This window comes from Lemur catta, chromosome 22 (genome assembly GCF_020740605.2).
Source record: "Lemur catta isolate mLemCat1 chromosome 22, mLemCat1.pri, whole genome shotgun sequence".
NCBI classification, from domain to species: Eukaryota; Metazoa; Chordata; class Mammalia; order Primates; family Lemuridae; genus Lemur; species Lemur catta.
Genome location: NC_059149.1, coordinates 4,921,572 through 4,944,123, shown reverse-complemented (window position 1 = coordinate 4,944,123; position 22,552 = coordinate 4,921,572). Strand labels below are relative to the sequence as shown.

General features: G+C 37.6%; 1 protein-coding gene across 9 annotated transcripts in view; it reads right to left on the bottom strand.

The window, feature by feature from the left end:
- Positions 1 to 732: 732 nt before the first annotated feature.
- The window catches only part of RNF170 (ring finger protein 170), a 35,094-nt gene continuing 13,274 nt past the window's right edge, over positions 733 to 22,552 (bottom strand). For 8 of the 9 annotated variants that reach the window (XM_045535691.1, XM_045535692.1, XM_045535684.1 and 5 more), the window contains 5 exons: positions 16,120 to 16,195; positions 13,585 to 13,693; positions 9,682 to 9,755; positions 6,668 to 6,778; positions 733 to 3,268 (listed from right to left, as the gene is read on the bottom strand). In XM_045535691.1, coding sequence (XP_045391647.1) covers positions 2,999 to 3,268; positions 6,668 to 6,778; positions 9,682 to 9,755; positions 13,585 to 13,693; positions 16,120 to 16,195 — 640 coding nt within the window. In that variant the 3' untranslated portion in view covers positions 733 to 2,998. The remainder of the gene's footprint in view (positions 3,269 to 6,667; positions 6,779 to 9,681; positions 9,756 to 13,584; positions 13,694 to 16,119; positions 16,196 to 22,552) is intronic. The other variant, XM_045535688.1, reaches the window with a different exon arrangement.

Genomic DNA, 22,552 nt, shown 5'->3' with positions numbered 1-22,552 from the left:
CATGGGACAAGTTAAGATGCAGGTGGATAAGGATGACAGTGACTGATAACACCTCAGATTTGTCTGGAGTCAAGGACTCAATGCTTAAAACAAATACTGATGCCGTGAAGATAGTCTGGTTCTAACAGAACAACTGGCTCAGATGCTGTCTTTATCTCTGTGATAGCACCGCCTCCTGTTAGCAGCCCTTAAAGCCTGCTGGCCTGGTTCTGAGAGATTCCTAAGTCTCAGGGCCTCAGCCTTAAATACCTCCTCCTGCTCTAAGGGGCCCATCCAGCCCCTTGTATGTGGGTTGCTGATTAGCAAATGGAAGGGCCCGGGATTTCCAAGAGCAGGGGCAGGAGGGGAAGGCTCTGATGCAAATGTGAGGGCACAGACTCAGGAAAGAAAATGTCCGTTAGCGAATATACAGTTTAAATATACAGTCAAAAGAAATGGGGATGGGAAGTCAACTAGAGGTCTGATCTCTAATTTAAATTCCGACCTTATTGTCCAGAATTAATACAGATTGCCCGGATTAAATAATTTTCCTTAAAAACAAAACACAATTCTTTTCTACTTTTTAAATTTAAAAATGTCTAAGCAAAATTAATTAGAAAGGTGATGAGATATTGGATGTCCATTAGTGATAAAGAAAGCCACTATAACCATTATACTGAATGCTCTTTTAAGAGTTCTGAATTTTAAAGCAAACAATATTAAAGAAAAAGAAAAATAACACCTTTTAAAAATTTTTAGATATGTTGCTTTTATTCAAAAGAATAAAATACTTGACAAGTTTCAATCACAAAATTTGAACTAAACTTCAATCTTCTACAACTCTGTGAGGTAGGTATCTGCACAGCCACAAGGGATCAGTAAGAGTCCTTTGTTCCCTTGTTCCTCTCAAACACTGAGAATTACAGTGGTTGCAACCACTGTTCTAGTGGGCAATTAGAACAGTTTTCACCTGTCATGTTCCCCACAGAGCCGCCCAAGTTATTATCTGCTCCTGGGGTTGGACCATCTGTTTTTGTGACAGTTACAATATTGTTTTAAAAAGTGCAAATTGTTGTTTTGATTTATATGATCTAACTCTGAATCACAGAAGAATTACTATGATGTTTAAAACATTGATTGACTCTACTTGTTTTAAATATTCTCTCAGATTCCTTCTGCATTTATCATCAGTGATCCACAAAGGTGACAAAAACAGCTCTAAAATTCTGAGATGTCAGCCCATACCCTTTTCAATTTCATAACACTTCAGATCATACAGTGTTTTTGTACAATACAAAAGTTGGTACAATATACCTCTTAGGAAAGAAAATCTTAGTAGTAATTCCAAATATTGCAGTAAAATTATTGTAACCAAAAATGTGATGCTTGGAACCAAACACATGCGCAGAAAATAAAATCCTGTCAATAAACAACATTGCTGTAGCCCCACACCAAATTTGTAACTGGTAGAAAATGCATTTCCAGTCTGGTATAAATGGTGATATAACAAAGTCCTTCTCGTCATAGTGACCTTCATGTTTATCTAAACATCCTATGCAGGAGTCCTACTAAGAGTTTAATACCAGTTCAATCACTTAGTTGTTGTGTGACTTCAGGCAAAAAACTTTCATTAATACCATGGCATTTCATCTGTGAAGAGGAAGGTGATGCCCTGGCCTCCTCGCAGAATTGGCCTAAGGATAAAATGAAAAATGAGCAAGAAACTGCTTTAAGTATAACTCTATCTAAGCATTATTGTTTGTCCTAGGTCCAAATTAGAAAACACAAATTTATGTTTCATCCAGAATCTCAGTTGATGGCGAATCTGATTAATCTGGGAGACTGTGACAGATTTTCTTCTTATACTCTGTTATCCATAGTGAGGCTCACTAATGGATAACAGCGATATCGGTGATTGCAGATGGCAGCGCTCACACTGACTCCTGGGCATGACCTTACATCCTGCGGTCCTAAATTCACTAACGAGCACTGCCGGCCAAAATGAGTAAGGATCTCCTAACACTTGTGGTGTTGATTCTTCTCTGACATAGTCATTCACTCTGCGTAAGACATGATGCTGCCATCTTGAGAGAATATTACAAACGTTTCCTGACAATAGAAAGCCAAATTTGACCAACTGTTGCTAGAGCTAACCAATAAATTCTTTTCTCAAATTTAAATAGCGTTCGTAGTCTTCTTAAAGGCTTTGATGCTTGTAGACATGAAGATCCCCTTTCCTCAGAAATGCATCAAACTACTATGTGTTTGCAGTATCACACAGGTTCCTAAAAAATTTTTCCTTTATAAGTTACTTTATGTCTACTACAAAAGGACCAAACTCTGTTTAACTGTCGTAACTGCAAACATCAAGTATGCTGACTGGAGATAAATGTTTTTCATCGTAATGTCTCCATTGATTAAAAAGTGTTCTGTAAACCAGAATATGAAATCAAATTATAAAATTCAAGTTTCTTCTTTCAGTTTTAGCTGATAACAAAGAATTACACCAGAATGAAAACGCAGAGCTGCTCCAAATGCACAAAACTGAGCTAGCACTCAAAGAACACTGACTTTCCCCCAAATTGTGTAAGATTTTATTGTAACAAAAATATTTAGATGAATTTCATAGCTATATATTATCATACAGGTACCCACTGAGGAGGATAAATTGGATAAACAGTACATTTAACAATATCTTACTATACATCCAATTTAAATAATTTTAGGGAAAAGAAAAAGATATAAAAACATCCTTTTTTATGTAATTCCATATTTTTTCCAGACAACACAGAATCAAGATATAACTGTAGATCATTATAATTCTAAACATTAGAACCTGTGAAATGTAGAAGTTCCAGTTATATATTGTCAGGCATTTGTCAAACGATAATCAAATGTTTGTCATATAGCGGTTTTAAGCTTGTAAGATAATATTCAAATGCTTTATACTGCCATGGGTCCTTTTGTTTGATTTTATACATTAGCTCACGTATTCTAATCTAGTAAACTCATTTTTTTTTCATCTGGTTAGCCTTTGGGTTATTACTTCTCGATACATAATAGAGATGTAGATAAGCAACAAAAAGATAACAAAGAAATCATCTAGAAAGCCTAGAATTCCAAACAAGGCTTCAGGCACAAAATCTAGAGGTGATATAAGGTAGAAAAAAGCTCCCATTAAACAAAGTATTATCCTAATGCGGAACATCCAGAAAAGGCCCCCGACTGAAAACATTTCCCTGAATGCGTGCCTCAGTAAAGTGGGTAGATCCATAATTCTTTCCATGATCTGGTAGGGGGAAGAAACAAGTATTATGATTTAGCATCATATGTCAGATTTCAAAATAATATAATTTTCTTATAACATGAAAATTCAGTTAAGATGAATTAAGGAATTTCACATATTGAACAGCATTTTTTTTTTTTTTAGAGACAAGGGCTCACCCTATTGCCCAGGCTGGAGTACAGTGGAACAGTCAGCCCACTGAACCTTGAACTCTGAGCTGAAGTGATTCTCCCAGCTCAGCCTCCCAAGTAGCTGGGACTACAGGCACGCACCACCACGCCAAGCCAATTTTTTAAATTTTTTGTCAAGATAGGGTCTCACTATGTTGCCCAGACTGGTCTCAAACTCCTGGCCTGAAGCAGTCCTCCCACCTCAGCCTCCAAAAGTGCTGGGATTACAGGCCTGAGCAACTGTGCCCGGCCTCATATTTTGTAATTATACATTTTATTTAAATACAGTTCTTCGAATACTAAGTTCTTATAAAATAGGTCTTATTACAGATAATTCAAAAGCAACTAAGTGTCATTCAGCCTAAAATGTGGGTTATAGTAACACAAAGCTCAAGTTATGTCTAATTTGAGTTAGTAAAATATTAATAAACCAAAGAATACAGGATTAGAGTCTAAGGCATGAGCTCAAACTTTAAGGTCAAACAGACTTGGGTTTGAATTCAAAATCATTTATTAGCCAGGTGATCTTGCAAATAGTTGTTTACCTGCTAGAGATAATTCAACAACTAATTGAGGATTTATGTGCAATAAGGATGATTAAGAACTAAAAAAGATAACTGTTTATAAAAGAAATGTATAAATTGCTAGATAATATAGAAATATTATACACATTAAAGACATATGAACTTTGATGGCTTTGACAGTTTAAGAACAGCAATGAAACTGATTCCATCCAGTGAATCAATTCCTCTGGTCATTCCTCTGCCTACAGTTCAATTATTTTTAACAATCTATATAAAAATCCTAAATCCAACCACAGGTATGCATTTTATGTAACAAGTGCCAAATAAGTTGAGAGGGAGGTGAAGACAAAAATGCAAAGAATTAAGCAGGTGAGGAGAACACACTTTTAAAAACTCTGACAAAGAAAATCATCCTATAACTCCTTTTGTAATACTTGTCATAAAGGATCTGGAATTACTTCCTATGTTAATATTCTATTCTCTATAGAAGAAACTAATATTTAAAGCAAAATAGCTTTAGGGCTTTCACAAAGTCTATGGTAAATGATTTTAGATATTCTTCTAATGAACAGCCAGTATGCCTTTTGAATACCTTTCTATCTTTTATCAGAGCTGTTTTATTGACTTTCAGTATGGCATCAATTATATAAAAACAATAATAATAAATAAATGAGATGGTTTACTCAGCAATGTTTGTATATTAACCATAAACTTACTCCAACTTTGAAGGAGGTAGAATATCAAAGAGCTAAATGCATTTATTGTACTGTAATTTCATTACATACCAGGCTTTCTTACTCATTAAATATCTGACATCTACAAAAAAATAATAATTGAGCAGTGGGTATGTTTCACATTTAAAAATATGAACGACAATATTAAAGTGATTTTTGTAAGTTCAGTGGTAGTTCTTGAATTGGAATCAGGTTGCATTTTCAAAGAATTGTCCTATAGATGTCACTGGAAGATATGTAAAAAAACTTGCTGCATCAAAAATAGCAGGGGAGGCTCTCAAATAATTATGGAGGACCATAGTGATTGCATTAAGCAAACACCTGAAAAATGGGTAACTCTACCCATTATCATTCACAACAGTTGAAACTATTAATACATGCCCTTAAATGTACATGCTCTCACAGAACAAGGAAAAAAGGGAACACCAAAGCATGTGTTTGTTTAATACTGAAGCATTTTAATAGCCTAATATTTTTGGCTGGAAGTAGTATTATCGAGTCTTATTGTAAGGATCACTCATTAATTTATTCAGCACCCATTAAGGGCCTGTATCGCAGGCACTAAATTTGGCAGGGACTATAGTAGTGAATTAATAAACATGGCCCCAGGAAGCTTTCAGTTTCCTGAGAGAAAGCACGAAGCAGAGTTGAGTGCTGTGTGTGACAAATGCTATGAAGGGCAGTCACGGAGAACACAGCAGAGGGTCCGGGAAAGCCTTGCTGAGGAAGGTCTATTTAAGCTGGTTCTTACCTAACGGGCAGAAGGCAGCCGTGAGAAGGGCAGAGAGACAAGCCTTCGAAGGGGAGGACCTGTGTGTCCGGAGGAGGCGAGGGTGGCCGAGGTGCGGTGGCGGAGTTGGGGTGGAGCAGGAGCGGGGAGAGGGAGGGGATGGCCAGATCATGCAGGGCCTTATAAGCCATAGTAAGGAGTCAAAACATTATTCAAAAAAATTGGAAGTTTTCAAACACAAGAGCGTCATGGTCTGATTTATGTTTTGAAAATATTACTCGGTGCTGTGCAGAGAAAAAAGCAGAAGTCAGGAGGCCCCTGTCATTGTCCTAAGCAGAGATGACTGCAGTGACTGAGAGAAGTAGACACAGCCAGGACATTTTTATGCAGTAAAAAATAATAGGAAACCCAACAAAGAGAAAGAAAAGAAAGGATACAGTTTGGTTACAGATCAAATGAGAATGAGGGAGAGGAGGAAATTAAAACTGGGAAGAGAATAAGCTGAGTCAAGGAGGGAATCAGCTCCATGTCACACACGTTAAGTTCGAGAAGCCTCTGCTGAGAGCCAAGCTGAAATGCAAGCTGAAGCCGCTCCGAGGGGAGGTCTGGGCTTCCCATATAAATTTATACTTAGTGTATTCTAGTTTTTGAATTACTTATTCAGTTTTACACACACTTCTAGAATCTGTTAGATTTTAAGAAAACCAGAATGAGTCAGTAACATATAACAGTTTTTAATTTATCAAATGCTTTGGGGCAGGAGAAGAGTTCAACTATGGAATTAACGTATTCTTTAAAAATAGAAAGCTTTTGAATAGCTAAGACGACATACGAAAAAATCCCCCAAAACCTGAGTTATTTAAGGGAACATTTCAAACGGGCTGGGGTAAAGGAAACAGTAAAATGGTTATAAATTGTCTAGAAGTCTTCGGTTGCAAGTTTTCATGTGTAAGTTTTCTCATAAGACAAATTGTTTTGGAATCACTTGGAAGTCAACAATTTTCTATTTCCCTCCAATTTTTCCTATTGCTCCTTTGCTAGTTTTTCTTTCTTAAAGATTTTTATAATGCTTTTTGTTTATGTTTTAACAAAGAAAACTGCAGTCCCTGGGAAAGCTGTAACTCAGTGATTGGCAATGGTGAAGGTAAAAAATTGACCCAATACACACGAGATTTTTCACAATCACAGAATACTTGTTGGTAAGTCTCACTTTGCAACTTTGTACCTGCTATAATATTACTTACTGATCTGGGATGCCCTGAGAACCTTCGGTTGTAATCATTAATATCCTGATGCAATCGTACAGCATCCTGAGACTGCTCATCTTCATCAAATACCGTCAGGAGTAAAGTTACCTGTACATTACAGGAAAAACATTGTTTCAACTTCCTGCATCATTTTTTTCATTTTGTGTCACTCCATAGAATGATAAAAGCATCTGAATTCATATTTTACTCATTTCTTTTTAAAAAGGCAACCTGGCAGCAGGGGGTGGGAGGGTAAGTTACTACTACTTTATAATAAAATCTAATGCAGAATGTAATTTGAATTCCTATAAAATAAAATAGGCACTATATCCAAACACTGGTTCTAATATTTTCCCGTCAACACCAGGGATAAGTTCAGTAGTTCTCTGGGCTGACAGATATTTGAAGATATGAACACATTCAGGAGCAAAGTGACATAAAACATATCACTTTGAGAAAGCCAAATTATGGATTCCTGTTTTGGTGTGAAACTAATGATTCTTTATTCTCACTGGTATTTGAAAGATCTTTGAATGCTACCAACCATAATTTAGAGATTAAATTATTGCAAGGACCAGCTCTCAAACACCAATCCCTACTATGATTAAAAAAAAGTAATTTTCGATGCTGTTATATAACATAATACATTTAACCTTGCTTCCTCCATGGTTGTGGTAAAGAGTACACACAGGCCGGGCGTGGTGGCTCACGCCTGTAATCCTAGCACTCTGGGAGGCCGAGGCGGGTGGATCGCTTGAGGTCAGGAGTTCGAGACCAGCCTGAGGAAGAGCGAGACCCCGTCTCTACTAAAAATAGAAAGAAATTATCTGGCCAACTAAACATACATATAGAAAAAATTAGCCGGGCATGGTGGTGCATGCCTATAGTCCCAGCTACTCGGGAGGCTGAGGCAGGAGGATCGCTGAGTTTGAGGTTGCTGTGAGCTAGGCTGACGCCATGGCACTCACTCTAGCCCAGGCAACACAGCGAGACTCTGTCTCAAAAAAAAGAAAAAAAAGTACATACAAATGTCCCAGGACCATACTGGGATAATCTGAAGGTGACAGACGGTACCTTGAAAAATAAATACATTTTAAAATATAAAACCCCTATAGAAAATGGTCACTGATGAGTTGTATGAGGAGATAAAAACGGGCAGGAGTAGTGACAGATTTAGTTTGAAGTCATCTAGCTGTCGTTTTTATCCTTCCTCTGTTCAGCTGTAAAACCAGGGCTTCCCACTGCCCAAATGCTTCTCAAACAGCTAACCAAAAGAATGACTAAGTGTAGTAGGTGACAGGAACAGCAGGTACAGCCATCTCTTCCTTCACAAATTTGTTAATAAAAATGCATTCTTTCATTAAACATTAATGGGAGCACCTACTACTGGCCAGGCAGTGTGCTAACTGTGAAGTATACAAAAAAAAAAAAAGACATGACCCTGCTCCTGGGTGACCACAACACCCAAAATAGAAGGAGAGGCAGACCTGGTCAACAGCCTGTTACCTGGCCCTGTGGTAGGTGTTATCATGATGCTGTGAGGGTAAGGACCCCTTCTGCCTGGGGTGGCCAGAAAGTCGAAACTTGAGCTAAGCCTTGAAGTGTGGGTAGGACTGTTTTGGGCTAGTGTGGATGCACCCGGGGGAGAAGTGGGGAGTGTGTTCAGGCCGGAGGCAGCAGCCTGTGCGCCCCTGTTTCCATCACCGTTTCCCAAAGGAGCCCAGTGAGACGGAGGTAGAACAGGTGTCTGCCATCTGTCCTGTATCCAGGATGAATTACTCTACAGCTGGGGGGCCAAGAGCTGTTAAGACAGACTTACTAGCCTCTAGTCAGTTTATCAGTGGCACGAAGGATACCACCAGCTCACGTACATATGCTCTATGAAAAGCCATGGGTAGAGCCAAGAAGAGGGTAGGACTAATTCTTCAATGCAAGACCTACTGCCTCAGGGTCTCAGTGTTGCTGGCTGATGGCAAAAGGTGGTAAGAGGTGGTATTGGCAAGTAAGCTTCAGTGTTGACTGCCTTGTGTCACACATCAAATCAGGCAGAGAGGCAACAGAAAAACATCAGTTTTCCTCCTGATCACGTGCTAAAAAGTCACATGTGAAAGTGTCAGGATTTAGTTATGTAGAAGCAAGAAGAAAAGGACCTGGACCTGCCTCTGCAGCAAAACAAGGAGGCAGCAATGGGGGAAGCGGAGAGCCAGAAAAAAGGTGAAGCGTGTGCACATGTGTGTATGAACACATCCCCCACAGTTAAGGGGGAACTACTGTATTTTTATTTTAAATGAAAAATAAGTATAAAAGAAATTGTGAAACTGTGCAACTGATAGACTGTCCTACTCTGCCATATTAAAAAACTAAGATCTCTGGTTTCTCAGAATTGTTCAGTATTTTGTTTCTCCAGTTTGTCAAAGAAATTGAGAAAATTAGGCACATCTCATGTGTGCTGATGTTTTATAATAGTCTTCAAATTCACACATATAAAAATTTACTGCCTTCCTCCTGAGGTGGCTTCTACGCTAACCATAACGGTCTGATCTGTTCTCGATACTGCAATGTGGCTGTCTCTAAATGAAACATTAAAAAAATTATTATGCATTATTTAAAGCTATCTGGACTCTCACTGAAAAAAGGCAGATTAAATATAAATAAAAAAGGAAACACAATTTTTTTTCAAAGGAAGCATAAGGAGGGGGTATATGCTTGAGCCCGATTATCTGGTTCAGTTAGTCCCCTGCTGGTATTGCAACAAAGACTTACTAGGATTTTGGGAAAGATTCACTTATCAGTTGTTTTTCACTGTGACTGTCAGATTTTCAAATAGAATATCCTTTTTTTGGTGACATCTTAATGACAGTTTTTAAAAAATAATCAAGGAACACACAGAAACTTTGGACAAATGAAGTTCTGCTAAAAAGATGAAAGTTATTCAAATTTTAGATACAAAAACTATGAAAATTTACAAAATGAACTAGCATAAATGATGCTTTCTGGATATAAAACATTACCGTTTGTCTACAGATTGGACAACTGATTGCCCCAAGCCATGAACCGTATCGCCAGTAAGCAATAATGCAGGCACCTAATGAAAAAAACCATTAATACTGATGTTTTAAAGTCCATATATCCTCAGAAAGTTTCAAATATTTGAAATATTTTAACAGTATCACTTTATTTAAAAATATTTTTACTTCATCCAACCAACTTTTCAGGCATACTCATATCTAGAAACAATTCCCAGCCATTAAAAAATATTTTTATTTAAACTACTAGTTAAGCTACAGACATTTTACACAATCAAAAGCAAGTATGTGTTAACTGTCTTGCTGCTATGAGGCTTCACAGAAAATACTGCACTTCCCATGTAATATAAATAAAACAATAATTAAACATCATTGTAGATATAACAGCCAACAAATCAGAGGATAAATTTTCTGTTCCGAATTTGATATGTATGTTACAAAAACACAACTTTGTAAGAGTTTATAAAACCAATTCCTGAAGTATTAACTAATAGTAATTAAGTAGTATGAGCAAGGAATCAAAGGATACCAAGATTTTATGCTCTGTATCCTAATAAAGTTTATAATCCAGTTCAATAATTGAATCAACTCTTATACCAGATGGATTTGATTTTTCTGCTTGAAGGTATTCATGAGCAGCAGAACACTAAGGATGGACAACATGGCCTAAAGAAATGGTTTATGTCACCTCAAAAAATGGCAGGTGAGCTAAGTGTACAAGCACTGAACGTCAGGCCAATAACAAATGGAGGAATGTTTCTGAATACTGTCTGGTGTTTAAGGGGCCAATTCATTTTCTTCTCTGCAGGATACCTGTGTCTTCAGCCATCCAGGTTCCACTGTGAGTCTGAATTAAGTGTTAAGTCTCCCTCCCGCTTGATGCTTTCTGTGTCCTTACTCTTGCCTGACCAACCCAACCTAGCCCTCCTCTGTTCCCATCCTTCCTCCTCCAGAGCAAGTAAGCGTTCATCATTCAGAACAAGCAAGGGCAATCCAACTAAAGAGACCAAGTTGAAAGACTTAAATCAGTTATTAATAGTTAATCTTGAACTGTGTAATATTAACTTTTAGTATAAAAGGAGTGCAGAGAAGGATCCATTAGAGAGTAACCTAGAAGAAAGGATTTGAAGTGAACTTTGCCGGACAGGTAAGATTGAGATGGGCAGAAAAGCAGGAGGGAGGATGCTGCACGGACAGCAAGAGCAGATGCTACAGCAGAATTAAGTGTTGTGTGAGGACGGTGGTCAACAGGCAGTTGTCCACCAGTGACTGTTGGGAAAAACTTATTCACCAATTTAAAGATGAATTTAAAGCTAAACAATATCTGTCATCTTAATTCTCAGAGTGCTGTTTTAATTAGATCATGTTTATTAAGTACTTTGAGTAATCTAATTTCACATAGGAACTATATGAAAACAAAACTTATCAATCTGTTAGTATTATTACTACCATCTGAGCAATGGTAGTCTCAGTAAATGATGTCTTAGGTTTATCTACTGCTTTTTCACCCAAGAACTCAACATATTTTGACATATATTAAACTCATTTAATCTCACATTGTCTTTTCCACAAATTGGGGTCTAGGTGTCCTTGTTTTGCAAATTATGTAACGGCCACTTGCCTGCACTGAAAAGCCATGGCCCAGCAAGTCCAGACACTTCAGTTCATGCACATCCGTTATCCCACACTTGATGTTTTCCTGTTCCTCAACTTGCCCTCTCATAAAGAGACAGCCACCTACATGGGCTGGTGGAGAGATGACTCAGTAACTTTAATCTCGTCACAATCTCTCTGAATCTGTTTATCTGTAAAATGGGAATAAGACCTCACAAGACTGCTAGGCAATTAAGTAAAATAATGTGGGTTACAATTGCAAATAAGGTGTTATCTGTCGTTGCTATTATTCTGAACTCTAAGGGAACAGAGCTATGGTCCTATATATAGGAACTAAGCTAAAGTGCTTTTGATATACGTGGTATATACTTGATATACCTGAACTACCATATAAAGAAACACATCTCTGTTTATTGAGAAGTTGAATATTTAGGTTTTCTTAACCTTTGAACCTGCAGACACTAGTAAAGTGGCTAACAAGTAGAGCAGGGTATCAGAAGCAACCTACCCTATTACCTCAGACCCAGAGGTAAAACCAGGAACACAACACAGGCATCTTTCAACTGAAAGGATTACCCACTAAGGGAATTACCTGAGCCTGGGGTGGCAGATAGGTTCATCTTGGCCAACAAACCTCACTGATTCCAAACACCTGCCTGGGGTACTGTGTTAGAGGATGACTGAGGCCACATTCAGACTCAGAACTGAGTGTCAGATTGATTAGGTTTGAGAGGAGAGAGGTATCTGCCTTCTCTTATGGCCATTTAATGTCCCCCACCTGATCCTTCATTATTTTGCTGCAGATTAGCATTTCCAACAGAAAATTAAAAGACAAAACTGAAATAAGTATTTTATAATTTGTTAGCTACTCAGTCAAAAACCTTAGGGAAGAGATTGAATTTAATGGATGAAGCAAGAGTGGGACTGGATTACTAAATGAGCACAAGGCACAGCAAACTCTGCATTGCACAGCATGAGTCTCAGAAATAATAACACTGTGTCTATTAACTCTATATGATGGAGTTGGGCAAAAGGGAGAAAGCAATTTATAGGATCATTGTATGCTACATTTTAAGTTAGTCTTTATACGAAAATTTGGTATAGTTTGAAAGCAATAAAAACCCTATCTTGAACACAGCTGTTCAAACAAAAAGAAACCTAATTTAAAAAAAATAGGTCTAAGCTGGGCACAGTGGCTGCACCTGTATGTAGTCTCAGCTACTTGGGAGGCTGAGGTGGGAGGATCACTTGAGGCCAGGAGATCAAGGCTGACAGTACGCCATGATTGCCTGTGGACAGCTACTGTACTCCAGTGGGCAACATGGCGAGACCCCCTCTCAAAAAACACCCCAACAGGTGTAGCGATTGGACAGTGTAAGTACTGAGTAGCTCTCAGGGTGCTCACCACCAATTATGGAGCAGAACTGAACACCGGGCTTGAAGACAGACCTAGGTTTAAAAACCTGGCTCTGTCACTTAGCAGCTGGGTTACCCTCTGTAAAATTTCTTAATGTCTCTGAGCCTCAGCTTCCTCATTTATAGGGTTAGATGAGATGAAGTATGTTAAGTGTCCAGCACATAGTAGGCATGTAATAACTGACACTCCCCCCCTCTGATCTTATATGGCCATAATAAGCAATAACGATATGATAGCTCATTATTCTCTATGAAATCTTTCTGGAGGGTCAGGAAAAACGATGAGTGGTGGAAAGCACCTCTAACTGAGTAAGTATGAAATCAATATTCCCTTCTTATTCTACTACATGCTCTGTGTTTCTCATTCTCCTTTCCAACCCTCTTGAGGTCACAAAGAAAGAGACAGAGACTGAGACCTTTTATACTAACTCAGAGAACAAAGAGGTGGAAGAGCTAAGGGCTGGTCTTGGGCAAAGTACGAGAAGAACCTTCCTGCCCTGGAAAGGATGAATAAATAGATGTGAACCAAAAGAGTGAACAAGGAGGGATTTAGTGAATCCCCTATGCTACTGACATACTCGAACTACTATTCAAAGAAACATATGTCTATTTACTGAGAAACTGATTAGTTTTTTTAACCTTTGAACCCACATGCTAAATAACAAATATAAAATAAATAAGTATATTATTTAGATGCTAACTACACTTTGTTGACAAGTAGAGCAGGATATCAGAAGCAATCTACCTTACTCACAAAATACAAAATGTGACAAGAGAAAATCAGGAATGCAGACTGTGCACACGGATAGGTGTTGATCTGAACAGTCACTTTTACCACGTCTAGCATTGTTTGCTTACCACAAAACAGGTGTCCACAGTTTGTTTCGACAGGGAAGGAGGCTTGATGTAAACAGATCGGACAGTACATGTCAGTGTAGAACTGCTGTCGAGCAGCAGCGGGGGCATCCTGGGGAGAAGACACAGGCACATAGTTACACGTGACACAAGTTCTCAGCAATATCTTACGTTAAATAATACATTTAAGAATACAGTCAATAGTGTGTAATCCTCACCAAATTTTAGATGGGTAATGTCACAGGTCTTATAATTTTGATAAAGTTAGAAGGCTGTACTGTTGTTTTACTTAAGCTGCATGACTTCTACCTTCCTTCCTGAAAACCATTTAAAGATAAAAGCCCAGATTGACTCAGGAGTTCCACTTTTACTCTCTTGGAATGAGTAAGTTATTCTGAGTAACGCAAGACTGAACTAATGCATACACTAAGAATAAGATGTCAAACTATTTTCTATGTAGCTTATTTTCATTTATAACACCTTTTCTGATTTTAACACTTGTCCTCTTGCCAAGTGCTGCATGTATGCTGTACCTTACAGGAGATCAGAATTAAACTTTCAGAGAAGAATGTTTGCTCATTTTGGGAACAGAAAAATTTAAGACCACTGGTAATTTGAACTTAATCCTCCACACGGTCATATAAGTAAATATTAACATGTTTCTCAGTTACATCAGTGTTGTGATTGAATAGGAATGTTAAGTAGAATTACCAGTATGAGAAGCATCCAGATATCAAAGACCCTGCTAGAATGTAAGTCCCGTGAGGGCAAAGAATTTATCTGTAGGACTCGTATTACCTCAAAACCTAGAGAAGTGTCTAGCACTAGTACATAATGTACATCTTTTTAAATACTTATTTATCAGAAACTGTTCTGATAGCACCCAGCACACATCTTATAAAGCAGCTAGCATGAAAGACACCTAATTATAGGAAAAAGCATCAAATTCGCTAAATATGAAATGTTCTTAATTGAATCAGATTTTTGCCACCCAAAAAAGCATAATTAAAATTTCATATTTCCTAAAACAGTCCTAAATTATCACAATATTCTATAATTCAAGGTCATTATATTCATTTATGTCACTTTTAATCATACAAAAAATGTATAGCACCTAATGTTGCCCTATCTTTTCTCATTTTTTTGTTTTAGAAATTGACAAAAATCCCATAAACAGTGATGCCCATGATGGCCAATGGAACTTTCTGCAATAATGGAAGTCTTTATCGGCACTGTCCAATACAGTAGCCACAAGCCACATGTGGCCACTGTGTACTTGAAATGTGGCCAGTGTGACTAAAGTACTGAATTTCAAATTGTATTTAATTTTAACTGATGTAAATAGCCACATATGGCTACTGGCTGCCACGTTGAATGGCACAGACTTGCTAGGTCACCAGCCTTGTTCTAACTCTAAGAGCTCCATGCCACGCCTGAGGAAGGTGTGAGGGAGATGAATGGGACAGTGCTGCAAAGAAATCCAGAAGATTCCCCTCAATCTGGGACTCCTACATAGCTGAATCTAGTCATATAATTGCTAGTGTGAGAATTTAAGCAAATCTTAATGATCTAATATACTAACAGGAATAATAATAGTTGCCTTACTTATCATGTTTGAAGATTAAATAAGATAGTTGTGAAAGCACATTGTAAATTATAAAATACTATCCTAACATGAATTATTGATAAAAATAATTCTGGAACTGAGTACTACTAATATGCTTAAATTATTCTTACATCAATGAATTTAAATTCCATGAGGGCAGGAATTTTTATCTGTATAGTTCACAATTGAACTCCCAATGCCTAGAAAATGTCTGGCATATGGCAGAATTTCAAAAAATATTTGGTGGATGGATACATTTTAAAACTCTTATTGGAACTAAAGTTCTATCAGGTAGGAAAGCAATTTTTTTAACTAGAAAAAAATTTTTGCAACACTTTTGAAGACAAGGAAAGCAATTTTTAATTTTTGTGTTTTGATGTTAACTATCTGGGCATGAACATGTACAAATCCTACTTATTCCAGCCTCCATAAAGTATACTACATTTCTGATTCTTAGAGATTCAAACTGGTAAAAAGCTAAGAGACAGAGGAGAAGCTTTCTTCTTTGCCTAACTAGTTTTGTTAACTTTGACCATTGAAGGAAAAGGGGGAAAAAGACCCAGCCCAGAAGAGCCACTCCTTCTAGTCATTTCTCTGTAGGTCTCAGGGAGTGTATGCTAGAAATAATTGTTTCAACACTACATCTCATTAAGGCCAATTAGACAGTGATTACTGCTGCACTAAGAAACTAGAGGAAAACTGCTGTCTTTTAAGGCAAATTAATAATAATCAAAATATGAAAACATCTAGATTAATACTTGGCAATCTGCCTAACCTAAAAATATACAATCTATAGAATAATATAAGGTAATTTAAAGCAGGAAAGAAGCCTATTTCCAAAAAGTAATTTATTAATGTTTCCTCATAATTTCATATGTGAAGGGATTTATAACATCTACTCCTTACATAAATGCATGTTCATGTAACAGTACCTGTTCAGTTTGAAGTTGTTCTCGAAGCACCCTTACTAGCTCTTGGTTTTCTGGGTGAATATTTTGATGTACATTTCTGTTGAATAGAATATAATAAACTTTGAATAAAAAATATTGTCAGATGAATCCATTTTCTTTATGGGTCTAATTTTTAACTTTAGAACTACTGTTAACTTAATAAATGTAAGTGATGGCATATAACTGCCCTTCAAAGGACTGTACATTCCAGGCTATTCTGTGGCAAGTTCTTCCGAGATCATGGATCATTAGCTGATTCCAGGTTAAAATGGCGAATGATAGAATCCAGAGGCCTCGTACCTGGGAATTTATTGTCATTGCTTACAAATAATACAAAGAGCAATTAACACATTTTTTGTGTGTGGAATTCCTTAAAAATAAGCAATTATATAGTTCTACATATTATTTTACATTTGAACACTTTTCCACATTTAATTAGGTCTTTCTCCTAACTTTTCAGGTATGAGGGGACAAGAGCAGAACAGAAACTAATGACATTAACAATTAAAATGGAGAATGAAAGGCAAGAAGTTAGTGGCTGATATAATCAGATGGGATACAACACGAGAGTATTGAAAAGTAGATGGTCGGGTTGGCAGCGTGGGGGTCCAGATTTATATTTGAATCACAGCTTAATTTCATTTGGCCATAGATGTTTTTTCTAAATTTAAATATCTTGAACAACAATATTTTAAGTCTACACAGTCTCAGGGTTACTCTATAGAAGAGTCTTTAACTTCTGGGTAAGCCAATATTCAACTCTAATGTCCTAATGGGATAGAGAAAAGTAAATCCATCCTATGATAATTCAATTTTTAGTAAAAAATGCAAATTTTAGAAAAGAAAACTGACAAAATATAACCATTAGTTCAGAGAAGACATAAAAGCAATTTGAAGTCAAATATCTAAATAGAAGCTCAACATAAATGTAATGAAACTACTTGAACTCTGTTTAAAACCCTTAAATTTTGATGGATTCTTTATTTTAGAATAAGTTACATTCCTATGACTAAATAGATGATCTATGAAATAAAGCTATCTCCACATGAAAGCAATCTGTCAAGAAGCAACCGTGGCACAGGAACCCTCTCATTTAAATACCAGTGAATAACTAGCTAAATGGCATCTCTCTGTCCTTTGATAATAGAAAACCATTTTCTTTTTATTGGAAAAAAATAAGGATGACATTTCACAGTACCGATAACGAACCATGTGACTGGAAGGTTCCTTGGCTTCTTTCTATAAAAGATGTAGGCATTTTAAAATCTGATAATAGAGGCCAGGCATGGTGGCTCACACCTGCAATCCTAGCACTCTGGAAGGCCGAGATGGGAGGATCATTTGAGGTCAGGAGTTCGGGACCAGCCTGAGCAAGAGTGAGACCCCGTCTCTATCAAAAAGAGAAAAAAATAGCCAGGCATGGTGGTGCACACCTATAGTCTCAGCTACTCAGGAGGCTGGGGCAGGAGGATCGCTTGAGCCCAGGAGTTGGAGGTTGCAGTGAGCTATGATGATGCCACTGCACTCTAGCCCGGGCAACAGAGTCAGACCTTGTCTTAAATGAATGAATGAATAAATAGCTTAAGAAGGAAAAACAAATAAAAATATTTTTTAAAAATTAATTATAGCTACAAAACACTGTGGAAATGGAAAGACATCCTGTGTTCACAGGTTGGAAGGCTTAACACTGTTAAGATAAAAATACTACCCATAGCGATCTATCTACAGATTCAGTGCAATCCCTATCAAAGAAATGGCATTCTTTATAGAAATAGAAAAATTCATCCTAAAATTCATATGGAATCTTAAAAGGAAGCCCAAATTAGCCAAAACAATCTTGAAAAAGAAGAAAATAAAAGGACACACATTTCCTGATTCAAAAACTTACTACAAAGCTACAGTAATCAAAACAGGGTAGTAGTGTCACAAGGACATATAAATCAATGGAATAGAACACAGAGCTCAGAAATAAACGCTCACATATATGGCTGCCATAGACCGAATGTTTATGTCCCCTACCCCTTGCCAAAATTTATACGTTGAAACCCTAATCCCCAATGTGACAGTATTTGGAGATGGGACCCTTGGGAGGTAATTAGGTCATGAAGGCGATGCCTGAATGATGGGATTAGTGCCCTTATAAGAAGACATGGGAGAGAGCTTGCTTCCTGTCTCTACTCCGCCACGTGAAGCTACTACAGGAAAAACGCCATCAGCAAACCAGGAAGTGGATTCTTGCCAGACACCACCTGACAACACCTTGATCTTGGACTTCCCAGCCTCCAGAACTGTGAGAAAGCAATGTTTGTTGTTTAAGTCATCCAGTCTATGGTTATTTAACAACCCAAACTGACTGAGACAATGGTCAATTGATTTTTGACAAGAGTAACAAGACTATTCTATGGGGAAAGTACAGTCTTTCAGTAAATGGTGCCAGGAAGACTGAATATCCACATACAAAATGGACCCTTCGCTCACACCATATATGAAAATTAAATGAAAATGCATCAAAGAATTAAACTTAAGAGCTAAAATTACAGCTGGGTGCAGTGGTTCATGCCGGTAATCCTAGCACTCTGGGAGGGAGGCTGAGGTGGGAGGATCGCTCGAGGTCAGGAGTTCAAGACCAGCCTGAGCAAGAGCGAGACCCTGTCTCTACCAAAAAATAGAAAAAAATTAACTGGACAACTAAAAATATATAGAAAAAATTAGCCAGGCATGGTGGCATATGCCTGTTGTCCTAGCTACTCATGCGGCCGAGGCAGAAGGATCGCTTGAGCCCAGGAGTTTGAGGTTGCTGTGAGCTAGGCTGACACCACGGCACTCTAGCCTGGGCAACAGAGTGAGACTCTGTCTCAAAAAAAGAAAAATAGTTAAAATTACTAGGGAAATCAGTGTGGAAATTTCTCAAAACACTAAAAGTAGATCTACCATTTAATCCTGCAATCCCACTACTGAGTATCTACCCAAAGGAAAAGAAATCATTATATCAAAAAGACACTAGCACTTGTATGTTTATTGCAGCACAATTCACAATTGCAAAGTTATGGAATCAACCTAAGTGCAAATCAACTGATGAGTAGATAAATAAAATGTGATATATATATTATGGAATACTACTCAGCCACAAAAAAGAATGAAATAATGTCTTTTGGAGCAACTTGGATGGAACTGGAGGCCTTTATCCTAAGTGAAGCAATTCAGGGCCAGAAAACCAAATACCACATCTTATCACTTACAAGGGGGAGCTAGGCTATGGCTATGTGTCACAAAGAATGGTATAATGGGCATTGGGGATTCTGAAAGTAGGAGGTTGGAAGGGAGACGAGGGATGGAAAATTACCTATTGGGTAAAATGTACACTATTCATGTTCTGTTCATGGAACAACAGAGCCTGGATGACAGCATACTGTCTAGACCTACTGCTCAAAAAAAGATTTCTTTCACTGACAATGCATCTGATCATCCAAGAGTTCTGATAGAAATGTATAAGGAGATTAATCTTTTCATGCCTGCTAACAAAACATCCATTCCATAGCCCATGGATCAAGGAGTAATTTTGACTTTCAAGTCTTATTTAAGAAATACATTTTGTAAGGCTATAGCTACCATAGAGAGTGATTCCTCTGAAGGATCTAGGCAAAGTCAGCTTAAAACCTTCTGGAAAGGATTCACCATTATAAATGCCATTAAGAATATTCATGACTCATCAAAGGAGGTCAAAATGCCAACCTTCCAAACAGCACTTTGGAAAAAGTTGATTCCATCCCCCATGGGTGACTTTGAGGGGTTCATGACTTTAGTGGAGGAAGTAACTGCAGATGTGGTAGAAGCAAGAGAACTAGAACTTCTAGAATTAGAAGTGGAGACTGAAGATGTGACTGAATGGCTGCAATATCATGATCAAACTTGAATGGATGAGGAGTTGCTTCTTATGAATGAACAAAGAGGTTTCTGGAGGTGGAATCTGCTCCTGGTGAAGATGCTGTGAACATGTTGAAATGATAACAAAGGATTTAGAATGTTACATAAACTTAGTTGATAAAACAGTAGCAGAATTCGAAAGGATTGATTCCAATTCTGAAAGTCCCACTGTGGATAAAATGCTATCAAATAGCATCACATGCTACAGACAAATCTTTCATGAATGGAATAGTGAATAGATGCAGCAAACTTCACTGTTTTCTTAAGAAACTGCCACAGCTTCCCCACTGTTCAGCAACCACCACCCTGATCAGTCAACAGCATCAACATCAAGACAAGACTCTCCACGGGCAAAAAGATTGTGACTGGCTGAAGGCTCAGATGATCGTTAGCATTTTTAGCAATAAAGTATTTTTCAATTAAGGTATACACATTTTTTAGACATAATGCTACTGCACACTTAATAGATTATAATATAGTGCTAACATAACTTTTATATGTACTGGGAAACCCAAAATTTGTGTGAGTCACTCTATTGCTATATTTGTTTTATTGAGGTGGTCTGGAACTGAACCCTCAATATCTCTGAGGTATGCCTGTATCTGATAATAATACCAGAATATATAAAGAACTCTTAAAACACAAAATAGAAAACCACCTAAATCAAAAATAAGCAGAGGACTTGGATAGACATTTCTCCATAAAAGACAGACAAATGGCCAACAGTCACGAAATGATTGTTCAACATCATTACTTGTTAAGGAAACAGAAATCAAAACCACAATGAGATACTACTTTCACACCTCTGAGGATGGTAATTATTTAAAAAAAATAAAAAGAAAATAACAAGTTTTGGCAAGGATGTACAGAAACTGGAGCCACAGTGCCTTGCTAGCAGGAGTGGAAACAGGGCAGCTGCTGTGAAAGACAGTTTGCAGGTTCCTCAAAAAGTTAAACCTAGGATTACCATACGGCCCTGAAATTCCAGTGGAAAACAGGGACTCAAACAGGTACTTGCACACCAGTGTTCACAGCATTATTACCCACAATGGCCAAACGATGGGAATAACCCAAATGGCTACCAACAGATGAATAGATAAACAAAAGGTGGTATGCACATGCAATATTATTTACTCATAAAAAGGAAGGACATTCTAGTACATATTACAGTATAAATGAATTTTGAAAACATTATGTTAAGTGAAATAAGCCAGACACCAAAGGATAAATATTGTAGGAATCTGCTTTACAAGGTACCAAAAATAGGCTAATTCACTGGGACACAAAGGAGAACTGAGGTTCCCAGGGGCTGGTGGAGGTGGAACAGGGAGTTATTTATTTGAAAAGGTATAGCATTTCTGTTTGGGATGATGAGAAAGTCCTGGAAGTAAATGGTGATGATGGTTACACAACAGTGTGAATATACTTAATGCTACTTAAAAATGGCTAAAAGGATAAATTTCATGTTATGTACATTTTACCACAATGCAAAAAGTGAATTATAATGACTAAAACCAAAGACATTACGAAAAAGAGACTTGTTTGAATTTTAAACTATACGTGCTACCCCCCTCCAACCCCTGACTGACTGACTCCCTCAGCTGGAGTTACAGTGTTGCGACTGCCAACTTCATCTGAGTCTACGGAGCTGCACAGAAACTGAAACTGAAGTCCCACCCAGTCACAGGACAGACTCAAGACCACGTCCAGGAAACGGAGCACCTTACAAAACTTGAAACGGTATTTCTTAGATTGCGCCCAAATCTCATCATTTATCTCTACCAACTGGCTCTGGTTCTGCCCATGAAGCCACACAGAATAAATCTATTTCTTTAACAAAACAAGCCCTCATCACATTTAAAGATCGTTTTTATGTCCGACAGTCCCCTGCCCTATGCCACACATCCCCAGAGCCCTCCAGCGTTTCATAGGATTTTTCTCTGTAGCTTTCCTCATTCTGACAATCTCTCCTGAATGATTTCCAGTTTAAAATGCTCGTCCCAAACTGAATATAATCCAGATGTGGCCTTTAGCTGGTTATTTTTATCAATGCAGCCCACACCATTACGGTTTTGGCATCTGCAACATACAATTGCCTTACTAAATGGAAACTTTTTAGTTTGGGCTTCATATCATTCCAGTCTGTGGGAAAAAAAAGCTTTTATTATACAAATATCAATAAATATTCATAGTAGAGAAATCAGAAAACAGAAAAAATATTTAAAAATAAAATTAATCTTAGAATTTTTGCTGTCATAGGCTACTTTACGTATGGTTTTGTGATCTGTTTTTCTTTCTCTTTTTAAAATTCATCCTGTCTAACTGAAACTTTGTACCCTTTGACTAACATCTTCCCAGCCCCTGGCAACCACCATTCCACTCTCTGCTTCTATGAGTTCAACTTTTTTAGATTTCACATATAAATGGGATTATACAGTATTCGTCTTCCTGTGCCTGGCTTATTTCAGTTAGTACAATGTCCTCCAGGTTT